We start from the raw sequence: 22,280 nt of genomic DNA, 5'->3' as shown, positions 1-22,280 counted from the left end.
GTCATCGTGGAGAGATATAGAATTACTCAATGCGTTAAAATTATTAAATACTTGTTCAAAGTTTATTGTCAACAAAACTCACAATTCGTCGTTTAATGCGTCAACGTAGTGCAAAAATATGTATAATTTATCGTTTTAGTTTGTTATAAAAATATGTAATAAACGAGGTATGCATAAAAATTCTTTGCAAGAAATAAATGATATCGATGGCAGTAATAAACAATATTAATTTAACATTTGTAATTAATGTGTATAATTAATTTTTATTTTGTTTCTCTCGTTTAATAATATGTTGCATTGAACGTATCGATAATATTAAGTCGCGAGATGAAGAAACTTTGAAATCAAATTATTGCCAACAGTAACGTTCTTAGAATATATTTAATACAGACTGTCGAGAATGCGCGTACGTAATATTCTCGGGTCTTGAGTAATTGTAAGCTCTCCACGATGTTCGTTCTCATATCGCTTGAGACACTTGGTCGATATGTAATGGCGTAATCGTTCGGGAAGTGCACACGTGTGGAGAGAAGGAAATTTAATATCACGAAACGAAAAACAGGAACAAATTATGCGCAGATTACTTTTCAGGCGATGAAATGTACCAATGAATATTTCTATTAATTAAACCTAATAATCAAAGTGCTATTTCTTAAGAAAGAAAATTATTTAAATATACTTCCTCTCTAAACCATCCTATTGGCAAAACATAATTTGTATACAGCACCGGGCTTATGAAAATTTTGCAGTGCAAATATTCTTTGAATTTATAATAGCTAATGGCATGGCTACAAGAATCTTCGAAAATTGCATTTCGACTATTGTGCGTCGATGCTCTCAAAATGAACAACGATTATAACGTTGGTCTTGATCGATGTAAACAAATGAAAGTAGAAAAATCATTTGGTGTCATTCTTTTTTCAAAATACGTGAAAATGAGACTGTTATGCAACGCACTTTGGAAAGTAGTTGAATTCCAAGTGGACCTGCTGAAACGAAATATAAAAAAGGTCTCTGATTGCAAAGGGTTGGTGACGTAGAATTCTACGATTGCCTTGTATTTTCCATAGAGACTTCCTCCTTCGGTTTCGTTGATTCACCGATCCGAGGAGAAGAGAAAAGGAAGAGAGAGCCTCGCTGCCACACGATCTTGAAAATCCGAGCGAGTGTCAACGGCCTCGAGTTATCGTTTCCGAGAAGGAACCTGGTTTTGCCCGCTTCGACGCCACGCTCTCCGCTTCGGATGCACGAGACGAGCCGAGGATAGCCGCCGGCGCAGCTTTCTTCGCAAACTTTCACTCGTAAGCAAACGACTCCTACGACAGCTAGTGAGTTCAAGAACCCCGACGGTAAATTCTAGCGCGGTGATTTCCTCGAGAGACTCGTATATTCGAGAGCGTGATTGAGAAACGACCGTATCGTTCGTTATTATTCTATCCCGTTTTCCTGCTTTCCTGATTGGCCCTTCCCCCTTTCTTTCCTTTCAAGAAGAAATCACGAACAATCCAAATTTCATTCTACTATTTATTTTTTCAGTACATTTTCTATACTATAAATATTTACCAAATACCACACATCAAATTCCCAATTAAATAATAATAATTATTAAATATATTACTATTTAATAATATATTAACAGGAGTGGAAATATTGTTCTTGCACACGGGGGGCTAACAATGCGTATACGGTACTGGGCAATCTTCTGGAAAAGTTTGAATCATTTTCGATAATCGTAGAATATAATGTCCTAGGGCTCTCTGTGGAGTTAACTCATTTCCTGATAGTTTGTTGCTCGAATCATTCTTGCGAAACACCATTCAGTTTTACGACGAACAATTTCATTGCATCAACGTCTAATAGATTTAAATAGATTTAAATTCGGTGAATATAGCCGCACCGAGCAGACGCGAACTTAAAGGACTTCCGGCCGAAGGAAATTATTCCTCCTGGCGTGGACAATGTATACGTCCCTTTGTATTATCAGGTAGTTTACCGAGATACTTGAACTCCGTAAAAAGGCACATCCGGGAAATCGTTGATTCGATCAATCGATCGATACGTCGGTCGGAAGAACGGAAAGAGGTATAACAAAAGCGGTAGAGAACTTTAATGGAAATGAATTCTGGCCTAGTGTTATCGACTCATCGATTGGTCCAGGGTCGAGGAACAGAGGACCTCGAGTGTCAAGAACCTTGATGTCAATGAATTCTATCGTGTCCTGAGCCAGAATTAGACGCGACGGTGCGCGACTCGTTGTCAGTGCAGAAGCACGCCGAAAGCTTTGTTAAGAGACAAAGATCTCCGCTTATAAAGATATTGCCACGTATCTGCTGGCGTCATCGTGCAAGTAGATGGTAACAGCCACTGACGAAACGTTATATACTGGGTTTGCAAGGAGACATGCACATCTATGACGTTCACTTTTCAATGGGCTTTTGTACGGTAACAATACTCGAAATAAAAACTTCATTCTTTTTTTAAGCGAAACTCTATAATTTTAATTAGGTTATTCGATGTAGTTTTCTAACTTCGACAAAAAAGTATTAAGAAACTTGTGCCTTAAATTTAATAGTTCAAGAGTTATAACGCTTTAATGTTTACTAAACTATTTTATTGTACTTTACAGATAAATGTCTATTCAAAAATCAGCGTGTCACATTCGATAATGTCTCCTCGTTATACTCGACGGGTTACACATTTGGTCCCGTGTGTGGATTGCGACTGCAACGGCAATAATAAACGCGGGCCAAATGGAACAAGGAAAATGCAATTTGCTATTCGACAAAATGAAGCAAGATGGCAATTTCGATCAAAATCAGAGGTTTCAAATTTGCCTAAATCGTGATTGATACACGGGTAAGAAAGATGGATGGATATATACATATAGAATTTTTTGTTATATATTGTATAATAATAAAAAAGCTGACGCAAATCCATGCAAGTGCCCACAAGGATATTTGCATAAGCGCGATTGCCGCAAGACAGAAGGATAGTTACGTATCGCATTGCGCGCAGCAATCGTTGTAATCATATTTGTAACGAACGATTGATACGAATCCACCGCATGAAATTTCAACTACCGTTTCCGGAGACGACTACTCATTCTGCCGTAAGCGTTTACTTTGACAACCAAAACTGGTCTTTCCGAATAATTAAACCTTGTTCGTCATCGTTAGTTCGACAGTCGGTCTTTTCTTTTGCGATTTACCAACAATACCAGTTGACGATTTGACGATGCAAAGTTTTTGAAAATATTCTGCACTTCGTCGCCTGTCGCAGCCGCAGCAGCAGCAGCCACGGGGTCAATGAAAATACGCCGCATGCTCTAACGCAATAGCAGGGAGAGACGTCTGGACTCGAGTTCTGGGAGGTGGAACGAACCACGCGTTTCCTAATTATACCAGCATTTCAAAATCTCCCCAGCCGATGAACCAATATGCTTTTCTGGCTTGCAACATTCCCTGTCTCCCCTCTGCCTCCTCCCCTATATCTCGGTGATCTTTCCTTCTCGCTTCTCGTTATTCTACGCGCGGGAGCAGTTCACCGAGCGGCAGGAATGCGAGCGCAAGGCGCGATTGGCCAACACCGACCGACCGACCGACACATGCGCGCGCACACACGCTTGCAAATTTCTCGGTCTCTCGTGTTCGTTCTCCCGGCTTTTATCGCGTCACCGTCGCGCTACACACGACACAGCGCCGCCGCACGCAAGCACGCCGCGATCTTTTGCACGTTTACTTTCTTGGTTGCTCGGTTGCCTGCTTCGTTGCCCTCGAGCCCGAACACACAACACACCGGAGGAGCTCTTGTTGCTGCCACGGACACACGTAGGTGCGTCGTGTATCGCGCGAATAAGTCACGTTCGGCCGCGAACACGCCTAAGCGAATACTTCGACGTGGCGTGGCTTGGGGGGGGGGGGGGGGGGGGGCGGTCCGTTCGTTCCATGAATTCATTTTCAATAACGTTATCTTGGTCAAGACGCGACATCTTCCGGCGAAGATTGCGAGTTGCAAGACGCACAATCGGACGCCAGGAAGTTTTAGGTTAGATTCGCGTAGGCAGAAGTTTGAGATAACAATAATGCACGATCGAATTTCATAAAATTCTCGTTTCGTGCATTGCCTGATAAAGGAAGAGAATGGTTATAAAGGAGGGAAGCGAAATTAGTATGTCAAACGGCGACGATCGAGACTCGGCGCTTCGATGCGGAGATCGAAAAAGTTCCGAGAATAACTATTATGCGACAGTTTTGATCGAAACGGTTCAACGGAACCTTTATTTTCTATAACTGTTATGAAGAATTGAAACAAGACCTGTATAATATAGAATTAAATTTTTAACTTGTATTACCCTATAAGCGTGTTTTAAATTTCATTCGAGTCGTTCTAGATATTTTCTCGTGATGTAGCAATAGACAGAATTGTGTTTTATCGTTACAGATAGGTATTACTTGATGGTATGCACATTGTTTGTCACCGTTTCTTCTTGCAATACGTTTCTAGAAAATCTTGACAGTCGGTTGCTCGACGGATACTGTGAGTCAGCCTTTATTCTACTTTATACGACTGTTCCCATTCTCATTTCGAGATAGCAATGATGACTTTGTTACAACACTTTGTACGATTAGTAATGCGAAACAGGATGGTCTGTGACTAACTGTATTAGCAGCTCCAATCATCTTGTAATGTACGTTGGCGATTTTCTCGACAATATATTTTTTTATTTTTGATGTTTGACTAATTTTGTTAATTGTTATTGTTAACTTGAAAAAAGTAAAAGAACTGTAAGATGCTGGGTTCGTATCAATTTTGTTTTCCAAATTATAGTTTCTGATGAAAGGAATAAGAAAATCTTATGAATATTTTCTGTAGGATTACTTGACAGTGGAACATTCTGTATATGGAAGAGTACGCGGAGGCGCTAATGTATAAATAACCAAACCGGAAGTTAACGTAAATTATAAGAAATACGCGCCAAGAGTTACATGAAGCTATCGTGAATGAACGTCTGAATGAAATACGGAAAAGATTTCAGGAAATTGTATAAAAAAGGTGGTACTGACGCTGATACTTGTTGCGATACAAGTAATGGATTTAAGCTATGCAAGTAATGACACTAGTGATGGATTTAAGAAAATAAAATTCGACGTTGAATCGTCACTCTATTTTCTAACATCACGAAAGCTATAGACTTAAACTCATGGCTAAACAACAATGTATCATTTCGACTTCATTGAAATTTTGAGATTACAATTCGAATACAATGTATGTATTAGTGTATTGGCATTTGTTTCGGTTACGACTCTGTATACTATCTTAGTTGGTGAGCAGAGTCTAGAGTACAAAGTTCAACATGGCGATATATATTCTGATTAAAATGTATCATGACAAAAATTTTTGGGAAGAATTCATCGACATTTATACATTACACCCATGCTCGTGGAATAACAAAATATCTGCGTACTCAAACAAAAATATACGGAATAGTTTCCCAACACTTTGTGACAAGTTTTTGAAATGCATATTTTTGTTCTGATATAAAGAGATACGAAATATGTTTTGAAAATCAACAGAACTTTGATTGCGATCAGAAAAATTATTGCTCCATTAACTCTAATCCTAGAGATTAGATTAATTAACTTAATAAACACAATAGGAACATAAGCAAAGCTTCTATTTCAGTGGTTCTTAAATAAAACAAATACTAAAAACTTTGAGGTACAAGCTCGCAGACCTCCAGAAATCAATCTGCAGCCCCCTTGGAATCCACGGACTACAAGTTAAGAATCACTATTCTATTTGATATGTAATGGTAACAACAAACATTCGAACTGATAATTGCGATAAATGATCGGAGTAAAATAAAAACAGAAAATAGAACGGAATTCATCGAACGTAGGAGGGTTACATTGTGCTCTGTTGAGTGAAGGGGAAGTTAATTTATGTAGGTGTGGAAGCACTTCTTTTCCAAGATATCTCTCGTACTTGATGGTGTAAAAGAATTACAAGCGAATATGGAAATGAAACGAATACGAACTGGTTTTCCATGGCTCTGTAACACGAGTTCTCTCGCTTGCTCGAAGAATGCCACAAACGATACGTGGGCGTATCGCATCATTAACAGCCACGTCAAATTAGCAGCTACTTTGTCACTTTAGTATCTACTACTTTGTATACGCTAGACTATGGTCGCGTCCCTTAAATTGATACCCTGTTGCGTAACTTATCGGAAAATGCAAATACACGTTGTAATCGATCTCCATTCGTTTTCTTTAAAGTTAAAAATCATCATATTTGCGCGACAACATTCTGCTTTGCGGCAACTTTACGAACGAACGATGCAAATATATTCATTCTTAATCACCAATGTTTAATTGAAATTGTAAATATATTTTTTTTTAAATAATCGATGAACTGAATAAAATTACGCTTTAATGGATATAGCGAATATTAGAGATAATAATCAACCTTATGTACACTTATTACCTTATTTTTATCGTAAATTCATTTACTTTATTCGATGACATTTCTGACGTAACATTTGTTTAATTTCTATAAAGACTTCCTATCCAACATCATAGAATTGTTAAGATAAATCATTGCCTGTCTAATAAAAATATCTTGCTATTTCCTAATATTTCTAACTAGCCCTGCCGTAAGTTGTGTTCTAAGTGTGTGAGATAAATTCGAACCAATATAACCATAACTGTTTTCAACCACTGGAAATTACAAGATTTCTTAACTAAACTGTTGATATAGGAGAGAAGCGTAAGATACTGATAGAAGTGCTTTGCTAAGGTGGAGTTGAAATCCAAAATTCTCTAACAATATCCTTTTTAAGAAACGAATTGTCCAAACACCTGGAAACGCTCAAGAACTCTTTTAACAATTACTTTAATCCGTATGATGTTTAAATTGAATGTGGATCCACAACCCTTTCCTATTTAATACAAATTCAATAAAAGATGCATAAATTCGTTGACCACAAAACCAAAAATGTATTAGAATTGAAACTAGAATACTTTTGAAGGATTCTAATGTTTCTTGTAAGCTTATAAAAAAAGAGATTAAGAATACTGGCGTACATAAAGTACGCAAACCATCGTTTTTTAAATACTGTGTGAAATAAAATAAAATAATTAAGTTATATAACAGTAAATTCAAATATACTCTTTGCCAGTATATTTTTGTTTCTCGCTGTATGTGCGAAACGAATAGCTCGAAAGAATGTGTCGACAAGAGGATGGGTACTAATTTTGTAAGCGTATATGATAGTTAATACTAATGTTGCTTATTTGTTTACAATAGCCCAATATTTGTAACAGAACTTACGGCAGATTTGGGCAGTTTCTTCGAGCGTGATGATTTACTCTCTTCTTACCTTGCTTCGTCGGCGAAGACGAATTTCCTGAGCTTCAGGTCTCTAAGCACGACTCCGTACTCGTGGCACGTAGCCACGGCCCTGGCCGCCTGCCGGAAGAGCCGCCTCGCCTCCGGTTCCCGCAATCTCCTGCGCGCCCTTACGTAGGCGTGCAGGTCACCGTGGTGGCCCTCCAGCAGGAGATATCGTCGACCTCCAGGTGCTTCCACCACGCCTGCCACGCCGCTTGCCGCTCCGGTACCTTCTAATCGAAGGTGTGCTTGTAGTAGTGCTTCGCAACCTTTGTCGCCCACGGTCAACGCCTGAAATTTTAAAAAACCGTTGCGTCACTACGCTGCTCGTACGGCAAAACCAATAACTGGCTTAGCTCTCTGCGACACAGGATTTCAGACAACAAAATAGACCCATGTTGCATAGAAACTTTATTGCGTTTTAAATTAACACTAGATTTACGGAAACCGTCAATTTGACGGATATCAGATTCCATATTTAAAATTACAGAGCGCGTAAATATTACTTTTTAACAACTTATGTTGAACTTGTTTGATGCAATGACATGAATACATATTCTAATTAAAAGAAAAATCGTATTTTGAGGTAAACGGCAACATGAAAGGTATCAATAAATATACGTGCGATCAATGCCCGTAAATCTAGTGTTAAACAAAATTGTGGTATATTTGTATTAATAAAGGTATCACATAATATAAACACACAAAAAAATAGTAATAGTTTACTTAAATTAGTCGCAATAAACCTTCTGTTTGCAACAATTGATGAACCTGTATTGGCATGTTGAATGTTGCCAATGCAAGTGACTACATTTGTAACATTTGTTGAAGATATTACCAACTGCTTTACGTAAATAAGGCGAAGTGTAAACTTATGCGCATTAAGCTATTGCAATATTTCGAGGTGAGACTAAAAATATCCCACCATGCATTACGGTGTATTAAAAAGGTGGGACACTTTTAATTCTAGCGTGTCCTAAAGAGTTAACAGGATATTCAAGTCTAAATGTACAATTTTCAGACCTTTTTTTCTTATTTTTTTAAAAATACAACCGTGGGATCATAGTAATTGTGGCGACCTGAAGAAGCGTTAAGGATATTCGGGCCGTGTGCAACCGAAATCGGCGTGCCGGGTGCAAAAATCAATAGAAGGCACGCGTCGTGGAACACCGTTTTCGAAGGATCGAGATTGTTCCACGGCGCGTGTCGAAAGCTTTTGCACCCGGCACGAAGAAAAGTAAAGGACGATCGGGAAGAACATACAGGGTGTTCAGACACACCTGGAAAACATTTTAATGGGAGACTAGAGGTCGAAATAAGACGGAAATCGAAAATATTAATTTCTTGATTGAGGCTTCGTTAAAAAGTTACTAAAAAATTTCAAATCATTCTGAAAAAAGTATTTTTAGTTGCGGGGGTCAATTATAATCATTTTTGGTCATTAGACTTACCCCCGAAATCCTACGCACTTTCGAGAAAAAAATTCCTTACCGAAAAACTAATGTGAGGCCAGAAATGTCTGCCTGAATTTTCATGCGAATCTTTAAAACGTCATAACTTCTGAACGGATTGGATGATTTTAATGTTTAAAAAAGCAAACTACGCGTATTTTGATGGAGGATATGTACAAATCGTAAAAATATTTGAAAAGTTGGTTCTTGACCCCGCAAAATGAGAAAAACCCCATAAAAATGGTCCACTTTTCAAACAGCCATAACTCTTACAATAGGGAATATATTTCAATGAAACTTTTTTCTGAAGTAGAGCTCATGGGTACCTACAAAAAAGTATTGAACAACTTTTCTGTAGAACATTAAGCGAAATTATTCTAAATCAAAAACGAATTTTTAAGGAAAATCGACAGGGGGTAGGTGCCTAAATTTTTCGATGAAAAAGAAAAATTTCAAATCGTTCTAGAAAAACTATTTTCAGTTGCGGGGGTCAATTATAATCATTTTTGGTCATTAGACTTACCCCCGAAATCCTACGCACTTTCGAGAAAAAAATTCCTTACCGAAAATCTAATGTGAGGCCAGAAATGTCTGCCTGAATTTTCATGCGAATCTTTAAAACGTCATAACTTCTGAACGGATTGGACGATTTTAATGTTTAAAAAGGCAAACAACGCGTATTTTAGTGGAGAATATGTAGATGTTCCAAAAATATTCGAAAAGTTGATCCCGTAAAATGAGAAAAACCCCATAAAATTGGTTCAATTTTCAAACGGCCATAACTCCTACAATAGTGAATATATTTCAACGAAATTTAGCATGGAAGTAGAGCTCATTGGTACCTACAAAAAAGTATTAGACAACTTTTCCGTACAGCGTCAACTAAATTAGTTATACATGAAAAACTAATTTTTAAGAAAAATCGACAGGGGGTAGGTGCTGAAAATTAAGGCGAAATTAAAAAGTTTCAAATCATTCTGGAAAAATTATTTTCGGTTGCAGGGATCAATTACAATCATTTTTGGTCATTAGACATACCCTCGAAATCCTACCCACTTTTGAGAAAAAAATTCGAGAAGGTGTGAAATTTTTCAACAAAATTAAAAAATTTCAAATCGTTCTAGAAAAATTATTTTTGGTTGCAGGGGTCAATTACGATCGTTTTTGGTAAATACACATACCCCCGAATTCCTACCCACTTTCGAGAAAAAAATTCTTTACCGAAAATATAATTTCTGTTGCGAAATATTTCCCCGAAATTTCATGCATATGTTTAAAAAATTAGAACTTCTGGACATATTGAAGGATTTTAATGAAACAGAATTCAAACAATGAACTTATTTTAGTCTCTAGAATATCCCATTAAAATTTTTCCCAACACCCTGAATAAGGACAGAGTCCTGATCGCCCAAGTTAGTAGGACAGAAGGAGCAAGGCGATTATAGATCGTAAGTGATGCGTAAATAAAATAAAATAAATTATAGTCGCAATGGGTTATCTCAGTCATTAAGTGAACCTTGTCTCCTACGTCCTACACTACAGTAACCGTATTGTGATTCCGAACATATATTTACAGACATTTTTAATATGCATTTTTTCGAATAAAAATAATGAAAATTATACGAGCTACAGATAATCGAAGTCCCTTTAAGATACTAGCTATTCTGTTAATTTGAAAAAAGTGGAAGAAGTATTTTTGTTAGAAATATTTTTTAAAATCTCTAGTTCAGGCGATAAAAAACACGTTTGTTGAAGATTCCCTCCAAATTTGAAGTCAATCGACTTACTAAATCTTGAGATACGTATGCAAACTTCTTTAGACGAATCTGTCAGGTTTCAGTGACGAGTCCATTACTAGTATGGCCAGAAGGAAACATAATTCTCTTTCGCCTCAATTTCATTTTCAACCGTCATAAACATTCCGGGATTACTCAACTAAGTCTAACATAACTCAAGACCCCTTCGATGGGACTGCTCCACAAATTGTACTAGCTGCACCCTATGCAAATTTCTTCTGCTTGGTCTTAGAATCGAAATGGTTACCAGCCGCGGTGCAGCGTACTCGTGGAACTAGTTCTTATGCAGATCCCTTTAAGGAACACGATTCATGTAGTAGCGTCGCGCGCGACGTTCTCAATACGCGCATAATATCTGCCATTGTGCTAGATAAATGTACGTTAGCATTGACCGGTTATAATACGGATATCCGAGGCGAGCAGACAGTAACAAACACGGTGGAAATTTCAATAAGAACGTCATGATTTACTGCCGAAAGCTCATTTATTTTCTAAATATGTATTTTGTGGCGCGTTTGTTGTACAAAAGAATGGTAAGCGAGATAGCAGAAGTTGTGAAAATAAAAAAGGAGCGTTTCGTCCTGGACTTACTAGTGGACTCATCACTAAAACAATGCTAGCAGGTCGAGATATTGGATGGTCGGTCGAGCACTTGCGAGAGAGCAAGTCCTCTGGTGGTGATTATGGAAAGTGTTGCCACATATTAGTAACGTGAGAAACCCTTATGAAATAGTGCATGTAAACAAACTTGCATGTTTTCATTTTAGAAACGAAAACATTAAAATGCTGACCAAGATTAGAACAGTATATCACCTCGGTTTTGATTCATCGCGAATACAAGTATTAAAAACAGAAATACAAAATTTTATAATAGACACATAGTAATATTGCAAATAACTCTTGTATCATTCGATACATTTTTTTACGATAAAGTTGGAAAAAAAGTGTGTTTCTAGGGGTTAATCCTTTCGATAAATTCTGTCGGTGGTAACAGCGCTTAAGTATTGCAAAATATATCACCAATAATCGAGTATGCATTTATCTCGAGATAGCATGTATAATTAAAAAACAACGATCATCGATCAAAGGAATTCTTGTATTGAGAGGAAAACCCGTGCAATCGTTTCTGCGTATCATCGTTAGATGTATGCGACAGTAAATTTTAAATATAGCGAATTTTTGATCGGTTCACGAGAGCAAAGAATCGTCGGACCTTGGACACAATTCTGGAAGAAAAGGAGTAATCGCAAGGTCATGAATCTTCGCTCGATCACGATCGACGGTTCAAGGCTTTGCACAATTACATCCGGCTATGGAGTACTCGGGGAATGGTTTTTTTCAACGACAGGCTTAATTACTCTAATTAGGTACCAAACTCGAAGTTGATCGATTAAATACTACCGAACAAAGTCGAAACTCGTTTATCTCCGCTGCTCGAGGCTCACGGATAATTAATCGATTATTCCAAAGACGCGAAATTCTATCTCGTGGAAATTGTGGATAAATATAATTAGATATTTCAGAAATTCTACTTGATCGATGCCAGATTTCCAGAAACCGAGTTGACAGTCAAATTGCAAATGATCAGATAGTGGAACCGATTCCAATTCCAACTACTATAGACCAGTCGTCTAAAAAACTTAAACCTACTTGCTAAAATTTATATATCGTTTTCTTGCAGTTATCTTTAATTTTATATTAAGCTTTAAGTTGTATGCACGTCTGAGAACAATTATAATTGTCGAACGCGTTTTTTTAAAGATAGAAAAAAAGAGATCTCTTATAAAGATAAATCAGTGTGTAGAGTGCTTTCGATAATCAAAAGATTCAAGTATATCCTGGTCTATCGGTCAAGAAAATTCTACAGATTAATTTTGAGGCAATAGTGTTAATTTCGCAATCTCAACATAGTTGATTTATCAAGTTTCTGTTCATCGAGCCACGAGCAGTTGTTACTATCTCATAATGGTTAGATATTTTGTTTTTTATAATAATTATACAGGGTGTTCGGCCACCCCTGGGAAAAATTTTAATGGGGGATTCCAGAGGACAAAATAAGACGAAAATCAAGAATACCAATTTGTTGATGGAGGCTTCGTTAAAAAGTTATTAACAATTAAATTCAAAAATTTCAAATCGTTCTGGAAAAATTATTTTCGGTTGCGGGGGTCAATTACAATCATTTTTGGTCAATAGATACACCCTTGAAATGCTACCCATTTTTTAGAAAAAAATTCGAGAAGGTATGAAATTTTTCGACGGAAAAAAAAATTTCAAATCGTTTTGGAAAAATTATTCTCGATTGCGGGGGTCAATTACAATCATTTTTGGTCAATAGACATACCCCCGAAATCTTGCGTATTTTCGAGAAAAAAATTCAGTACGGGCGGAACTTTAAACGTTAATAACTTTTTAACGAAGCCTCTATCAACAAATTGGTATTCTTGATTTTCGTCTTATTTTGGCCTGTAGAATCCCCTATTTAAATTTTTCCCAGGGGTGGCTGAATACCCTGTATATGTATACAATGCTTCCATCTTGATTTACTCGCCTCTACTTAAAATTTAATTTATATCCTGGCTGAAAGTTTCTTGTGAAAACTAGTTTCTGCTACCGGAAATGCGCTGGAGCCTTCTCCAATCTATTCGGCATACAATTGCATTGTGCCAACCGGAAGTCCAAAGTAGATTTAGTACATATTTGTGGTTTGCGTGGGCAGGTCTTTTTGGAGCCAGTATACGTAACTTGACTTTACAAAACGGGTCGATAACGGAGCACACGAAATCTTGGCTACTTTTGAAACTTCGTTCGTCCGGCCGTTCATCTCGCGTGTCGAAACCTGACACGGTTTCGAAACTCGAGTCCCATTAGTTTAATAAGGGCACAGTGCGTTCTTTACGAAATCGAGCCCGGTGCTGATCGATCATTACTTTTGAAATGCTCGAACATCCATCGGTGGCGGACAAACGTTTTGTGCACAATTACTGGTAACGTTCGCCGCAAGTTATCGACATTTATGGAACGCAACAGACAGGAATTCAATTCGCTCGGAATACTTCGACTTATTGCGATAAACGATCGTTGGTTACCCGGAAGTGTTACTTATTTACGCAAACTTTATATTTCTTTCAGGCAGAAATTATGCTGAACTTAATTTTAAATATAGAAATACAGAAATATCGTGTAGCAATAAAAAAAAATTACATAAATTAATTTAAGATTCAAGGAAGAAAGAACTCTCTACTCCTAAATGATTATTTAAAATTTATTTAATTATACATACACATTAATGAATTTTAATCTCTAACCCAAGACTTGATTTACATTAATTTCCACTCATCTATTCTTTAAACCTACATGTCCCGTCGCGATTAGAGAAATGTCGTCAAACAGGGTTAATAAATATTCATGAAGCAATTTGTATATTTTTTAAAAAATCTCTAGAATAATTTTTATTTATTATAGCCCCTTAACATTTTAGTTAATTTGTATTATGTTACCATTCTACAAAATCGAGAAAAACTCCTAGATTGCCAGGCCTACAACTACCCGGATATATGACACATCTGCATCCCCCACAACAGGATATTAGGGTGTAGGGAGTGCTGACCGGAAGCAAACGAGGGGCAATTTTTAATCATCAGCGTGAAAAACATTTTCCACCCTGGTGATATATAGGATGTCAAAATTTAACGGATGAATCTAAAATTTGTCTAACTCTGGTATGTACTACCTATTATACAGGGTGTTCGGCCACCCCTGGAAAAAATTTTAATAGAGGATTCTAGAGACCAAAATAAGACGAAAATCAAGAATACCAACCTGTTGATGGAGGCTTCGTTAAAAAGTTATTAACGATTAAATTCAAAAATTTCAAATCGTTCTGGAAAAATTATTTTCGGTTGCGGGGGTCAATTACAATCATTTTTGGTGAATACACATACTTTCGAAATCCTACCCACTTTCGAGAAAAAAATTCCTCACCGAAAATATAATTTCTGGCCAGAAACGTCTGCCCAAATTTTCATGCGAGTCTTTAAAACGTCATAACTTCTGAACGGATTGGACGATTTTAATGTTTAAAAAAGCAAACTACGCGTATTTTGATGGAGGATATGTACAAATCGTAAAAATATTCGAAAAGTTGGTTCTTGACCCCGCAAAATGAGAAAAACCCCATAAAAATTGTCCACTTTTCAAACAGCCATAACTCTTACAATAGGGAATATATTTCAATAAAACTTTTCTCTGAAGTAGAGCTCATGGGTACCTACAAAAAAGTATTAGACAACTTTTCTGTAGGGCGTCAAACAAAATTACTAAAAATGAAAAACGGATTTTTAAGAAAAATCGACGGGGGGTAGGTGCCTAAATTTTTCGACGAAAAAAAAAATTTTCAAATCGTTCTAGAAAAATTATTTTCAGTTGCGGGGGTCAATTACAATCATTTTTGGTGAATAGACATATCCCCGAAATCTTGCGCATTTTCGAGAAAAAAAGTCAGTACGGTCGGAACTTTAAACGTTAATAACTGTTTAACGAAGCCTTCATCAACAAATTGGCATTCTTGGTTTTCGTCTTATTTTGGCCTCTAGAATCCCCCATTTAAATTTTTCCCACGGATGGTCGAACACTCTGTATATGGACTGTCTTATTCAATTATATTGCATTTAATAATAAAAACCTAAGATTTCTGATCGATTATTATTCATTACCGTATCCACCAGTAATGTAATAAAAAGATTTGTTAGTTTTGTGTTTTAAGTTTAAAAACATTGGAGGGGGGATTCAGACCATAAATTTTTCTCCAGTTTTTGTAAACATTTTTCATTAGTTTCAGGGTTCGAAAAATGTCATGTTTTCACGTTCTTGTTTCCGCGGAAAAGTCCAAGTTTTAATTGCTTCGCGCTCTTTCGCCAGAAGACACTAACGCAACAGACTTTTTCACAAGGTCTTTCAAATTTGCCTTTCGATTGCGCCAACCAGCGTTGCCCTCTTCTGTCGGACAGACAGCGAGCGATTTATGGTTTTCACTACGTACTGGCTGAAGATTCTAAGACCTCGGGCAAATCGTAAACGCGAAGACCAAAAATTACGCTTCTCTTTATACGGTCGAGGCCGACGCGCGAAACCTTTGAATAAAAAATGAACTAAAAAAAGCAAACATTCGTCGCTTTGCTCTCCAAACATATCTCAACGAAGACGGTTACGACACAGTTTTCAACGAACTCATCCCGTCGGAATACACGTTTCTTTACAGACTCCTTTGCACAGTTGTTTTCGATTACATCATGATTTCAGATTAGACGCGTAAAGTTCAGACACTCGACAACTCGAACTGGAACTGGAACAATGAACGTTCGAGCAAGTGCTCTAGAAGAAACACGAAATTGTTCTAAGTTTTCAAAAATCTATTTCCATACATCCTGTTTATCTTTGTACGTTGCTCCTTTTTCTTCGCACAAGTAGAGTACAAGCATTGTGATTCTGTTCTCCATTATTTTATTAATAGCAGATTTAAAAACAAACAAAATCGATCTCGTATCTTCCGTTCTTCGGATGGCCAGACTCTACCAATTGAGACATCTAGGCCATCCACGAAGACTTAAGTTGTTCTGGACGCGGTCAGTAGTTGGATGGATGGTTAACCATCTAGAAATTGCCGTGTACTATCGATCGATTCGATAGTTCTGATCCAACCTAAAGCTGTACGTCTTCTGTGATCGATATCGATCGATGTTGCCAACAAGGGTGGAAGAGAATTCTTTTATCTAACAATGTCTATCTACGAATCAGACGAGTGCTTTGTGAACGGGACCACTTGGAAATTGTAGGAACCGATGAGTATAAAGAAACTCCATTAAAATATTTTTGTAAAACTTTTTATAACAAAAATTATAGAAAATATTAACACGTCGACTGTCACGGCGGTCACTGGTGACCGGCACTTTAATATTTATAGCGCGTTGTAAAATTGTTTACGATGGAAGAATATACTTGTACAATTGTAAATATTGAATATTTGTCGATCAAAGGTCGAGGACATTTTTAGATATGGAAAACTGGTATGACAGCCAACGTGTTAATATCAATTTGTATAATAAATTAATCTTCATTGGGTGTTATGGTTTCTCTTGTAAAATGAATTGAGATTTTCTACATAATATATAACGTTTATTTGCAACGGAGAATACAGAAAAAACGCGGTCACGCGGTCATTGATAAGGACTCGCCATCTGGTGGGAGAAAAAGAAAATAACATAAAAGAAAGCAAACTTTGTGTTCAAAACAAAATATATATATATAACATAGAGAGATAAAATGTACTCTTTAACAATCTTTATCGATGATGTTCCAGAAATTTCTAGCGTAAAAGTCCCATTGGACGGTTTCTAAGTTCTAATTTTTCGAAACGTTTCGAGCGTCAACGTCGGAGAGCCTAGTCGGAAGCTGGACGCGCTTGCGAAAGCGTGTCACGCAAGGCCCAAGTCGATGTAATCGTCAATTAAATTAAACGGCCCTGGCTTTAGAAGCGATTATGAATAACGGGTAGCGACGATATGACGAAGTAAAGGCGAGGTGAGGCAAGGTGCAGCCTTGTATTTGTTCGCGAGCCGGTGATGTAAGCAGCGCATTGTATAACGTCACGATTGTAAAATGTTAATGGAAACGCGGCACACAGCAGCTGCCACGGTGTGAACGAGCGTCGGGAGGGGGAGACACACACGCGCGCGCATGCGCACGCGATTTTGTGTGTCGTGTGGGGTTACGTGGCGCCTTTTGGTCTGTCGAATCGCGACATTAAATCATTAACGGCGCAGCTCCTCGCCAGATTTCCACGCAATCGAGGCGCGGATACGTCTGCGTTTATTTCCGGAAAAGGAGATAACGTTATCGCGACCAAGCATTAGGAAAAGTTACGACGTCTATGGCTGCGTGGCTCATACATTATTTATGAAATGCATTCGCTCTGTGTACATCCGCGTTGCAAGCACACAAAATGGAAAATTGCGAGATGAAAGAACCCGATGGAAAGTTGCAGTCGCTTTTGCGTATATAATCCTGCCGTGAGTCCTGACACAAATATCAAGTCTGTTCATCGGTCTTTGCATATTTTTATTTACCCCTCTTTTTGTTCAACCCCTAGATTCTCTCCCTAAATATTAAAATTTCCGGTGAGACAGCTGGGGTTTCCCCTTGAACGATTCTCTTTGAAAGCCAAAAGTAGGGTTTTGACATTGTCCCAACATGCAGAAGCAATAACAAACTCAAGATTGGCTAGGAAATAATATCCGACGATTCGTTTCGGTTGAAGACTAACTCTCTGGTAGTTCGGATTGGAATTCGAATTTAAATTGCAAACTGTGACACTTTGTAGCACTTCAGCTACGACGGCTTAGCCAAGAAAGCTTGTACTACCTCGATATAAAACATAATAGCGACTTCAGGGGACATTGAAAAATAAAATAAATATTTAATAATTTTAACAAGTTCAACAATTCTAGGAGTGTATCTTTCTTTCATCATTTTAAGCCTACCAATTATCTTGAATGTAGAAATTTCCCTATTTTTTAAAGATAGTAATTACTTAGTCGATATTTACTTGTGAAATTCAAATACGAAAATACGTAGATCGTCAATTTTAATGCTCGACTGATAAAGTGGTGTTAGTTTAATCGTGATCTAGCATCTAAGTACCTGCTCTAAGTAAACGTACGATTATACTTAACTTAATGATAGATCAATTTGTTACGAAAGTAATCAACACTAATAGCACAAATTGCCAATGAGCATTAAATTCAACTTTTAGTTTCTGCCTATTCATTCGAAGTTCAGGCTCGAAGTATACAAAGCTCCACGTAGATTAGTGTAATTTATCATTACGGCGCCTTCAACCATCAGGGTCATTTTGATCACACCCTAGAGTCGAGAGTTAAATCGATCCATGGATCGATGCAATTGCGATTCAATTTTTCTTGGGTGAAAAACATGATCACAGACAAACTCAATTAGTTACGTCGACAGTATGTATCTCGCAACGAGACTCCGAGTGGCAGCTTCGATCGATCGAAATACTAGCTAATCGTTACGACCTGGCGTTTTCATTGTATAACTGTCTGTTCTGTTGGAAATTGTATGCAGCTGCGCAACGCGTGCACCGTTCCAGTAGCTGCAATTAAAACGACGTGTGGCTCGTCATAGAATTTTTAATTCTCACTGTTTACTTTATTTGCACTCTTACGTGCTTACGATCGTTTCTAACGGCTGTTATCTAACTCTTGGACGATTACAGTTACTAATTTGCCACGAGTTAAAGTATCAGCGAAGAGTATCCAGATGCATTGCTTTTCCATCGCAGCGTTCTGTGACATGAATTAATTATTATAAAATTGCTTTCTATATACTAGTAATTATTAAAGAATTTATTACTTATTTTGTTTTAGACGAAGAAAATTACTTTGTTACGTAGGAAGAATATGTTAACCTTATTTTTTCTCCCTAACAATTTCAAGCTCGAATAAAACCATTTTTCTCGGAGCACTTTACGTTCCATTCGATACTTTTGGGACTTTAGAAATCGCGTGCTCGAAATAAAATTAGTTTTAACAAGGGTTTATTATACAAGGATTTGTATATTTTAAACACGTGGTTTCTTAATCTATAAAATTACTCCCGAAGGAGACCATAAGGTATTACTGTACAAATAAACCTATTCTTAATGTCTTGTTTCCGAAATGTTAATTCATTTTGCTTGTACTCTACAACTCTGTTTCATAGGTATGTTTGGCGCCTATAGTTAGCAAATGATGTATTTTAACTTAAGTAGCAGTTAATTTAGGTCATAGATGCAATTTGATAATCGTGTGCTAGCAACTCACGACGAGTATTCATAAATCTGTGAAAATGGCGGAACGAAGTGCGGAATATTTAACACTGCTATTAAAATAAAAATGTATGTATGAACGTCTCGATCACTATCCACGAGTGTAGATGATAATATAAAGTAAACTAACGTTTATACCGGGTGTTTGGCCACCCCTGGGAAAAATTTTAGGGATCATAGAGGCCAAAATAAGATGAAAATTAAGGATATCAATTTATTGATTGAAGCTTCGTTAAAAAGTTATTAAAAAATTAAATTACAAAATTTCAAATCATTCTGAAAAAATTATTTTTGGTTGCAAGGGTCGATTACGATCGTTTTTGGCGAATAGACATACCCTCGAAATCCTACGCACTTTCGAGAAAAAAATTCGAGTAGGTAAACAAATTCGACAAAACTCAAAAATTTCAAATCGTTCTGGAAAAACTATTTTTCGTTGCAGGGGTCAATTGCAAGCATTTTTGGTTAACAAACATACCCCCGAAATCCTACTCAGTTTCGAGAAAAAAATTCCTTACCGAAAATATAATTTCTGGCCAGAAATGTCTGCCCGAATTTTCATGCGAATCTTTAAAACGTCATAACTCCTGAACGGATTGGACGATTTTAATGTTCAAAAAGGCAAACGATGCGTATTTTAGTGTAAAATATGTAGCAATTATAAAAATATTCGAAAAGTTGTTCCTTGACCCCGTAATATTAGAAAAACCCAATAAAAATGGTTCAATTTTCAAACGACCAAAACGCCTACAATAGTGAATATATTTCAATGAAATTTTTTTCTGAAGTAGTGCTCATGGATACCCACAAAAAAGTATTAGACAACTTTTCTATAGGGTGCCAAACAAAATTACTAAAAATCAAAAACGAATTTTTAAGAAAAATTGACAGGGGGTAGGTGCTGAAATTTTTCGGCGAAATTAAAAAGTTTCAAATCATTCTGGAAAAATTATTTTTGGTTGAGGGGTCAATTACAATCATTTTTGGTCAATAGACATACCCTCGAAATCCTATTCATTTTCGAGAAAAAAATTCAAGTAGATACCTAAACTTTTCGACGAAAAAAGAAAATTTCAAATCGTTCTAAAAAAATTATTTTTGGTTGCAGGGGTCAATTACAATCGTGTTTGGTAATTAGGCATATCTCCGAAATCGTACGCACTATCGAGAAAAAAATTCACTCCCGCAAATATGATGTGTGGCCAGAGATCTGTGATTATATTCTTCGTTTTTATCATTTCATATGTAGATATAGTCCAATTATCTGGCATATAAAATTTTAATAAGAGATTTTAGAGGCCAAAATAAGACGAAAATCTAGAATGCCAATTTGTTGATTGAGGCTTCGTTAAAGAGTTATTAACGTTTAATGCTGTTAAACTGCGCTGTTCGCAGGTTACAGTTCTACAGGCGGAACTTTAAACGTTAATAACTTTTTAACGAAGCCTTAGTCAACAAATTGGTATTCTTGATTTTCGTTTTATTTTAGTCTTTAGAATCTCCTATTAAAATTTTTCCCAGGGTTGGTCGAACACCCTGTATATTTTTGTTAAGAATCCAAAGGTTCCCGTGGAATGTGAACAATTGCACGACTTTCTAACGCGATAAGTAATTTGATTGAAATTTCTGGAGCGCGTTTTTGTTGCTTTTGCTGGAAGTATAAAATGTTACCCGGAAGATTGGTCGCATAATAGAATGCACGAAAACCTCAAATAAATTACATTGAATTATAGCAACGAGTTATGTCACAACCTCGGAGAAGGTTTTATATAGCGGAAGCGACGACTTCACGATTGGTTACGCCGCTGCAATGTGCCGTAGACAGCAGTGGTTCTCAGAAAAAGGTTCTTATTTCTGCATTGTACAAGTGATATTCGATTCGGGACAAGATTTTTCTGATCGACCTTAAACTTTTGAGTTTGAAAGCGTTTTCATAAAGATTTCATTATACTTTCATACGATCAAAGAAGCAGCGTTAACGAGTCGATAGATTTATCCAATTCTATCTCACTACTGTTTAATGTAGGTTCGATATACGAACTTGTACCAAGTGATACACAAATCGAAAATACTACTTGAAATTTCTAGTCATTTAAAAAATCTTGGTTCTACTTTAATTTCATTATTAATGAAATTTCAAGGAAAAACTGATTCTAATCATTTGTATGGGACAAAATGATAGCACAAGTCGAAAATCGTTTATTTCTATATTTTAATTCAAGATTAACGAATTATTTTAATACTTAATTGAGTGTTTAATTCCAGTTAAGTACTTTACGATTTCTAAGTTAAGCACTTACGATATGACTGGCCAATTAAAATATGTTGTTATAGTAGCTAGACTTTACATTTTCTTGCAGCAAATACTTGAACACAATCGTGCAATAACGATTTTTGATGTACATAGTCCTACAGAATAGTATACATATAGGATGAATGATAGCCAAGTTGTATTTATTATCTTTATTTTGAAGGATAAGGCAGTTTCTTACATGTGCTATCATTTTGCCTCACACTGTACATACTATTAATACCACTGTGTGATTACACGAAACGAACAGCTGCTTGAGACACGAGTCTTAAAGGATTAATCGAATTCGAGAAATTATGGATACTGTGACTGTCGGGAATTGTCGACATTGATTCATCATTTTCTTCTTTGTAATTCCGTCTTCTGAAAATCGTTTCCATGAACAGCTTTATCTTTTTCAGGAGAAATTTATATAAAGAATGAAAGGTGTTTTGAGATAATATGGT

General features: G+C 36.7%; 1 protein-coding gene across 3 annotated transcripts in view; it reads right to left on the bottom strand.

The window, feature by feature from the left end:
• Positions 1–22,280, bottom strand: part of Trbl (tribbles pseudokinase 2) — a 46,464-nt gene that overhangs the window by 5,359 nt on the left and 18,825 nt on the right. For all 3 annotated transcript variants that reach the window (XM_076766067.1, XM_076766065.1, XM_076766066.1), the window contains exon 3: positions 7,382–7,683. In XM_076766067.1, coding sequence (XP_076622182.1) covers positions 7,382–7,683 — 302 coding nt within the window. The remainder of the gene's footprint in view (positions 1–7,381; positions 7,684–22,280) is intronic.

This window comes from Colletes latitarsis, chromosome 6 (genome assembly GCF_051014445.1).
Source record: "Colletes latitarsis isolate SP2378_abdomen chromosome 6, iyColLati1, whole genome shotgun sequence".
Lineage (NCBI taxonomy): Eukaryota > Metazoa > Arthropoda > Insecta > Hymenoptera > Colletidae > Colletes > Colletes latitarsis.
Note: the sequence above shows the minus strand (reverse complement) of the source record. Positions and strands in the feature narration are given on the sequence as shown.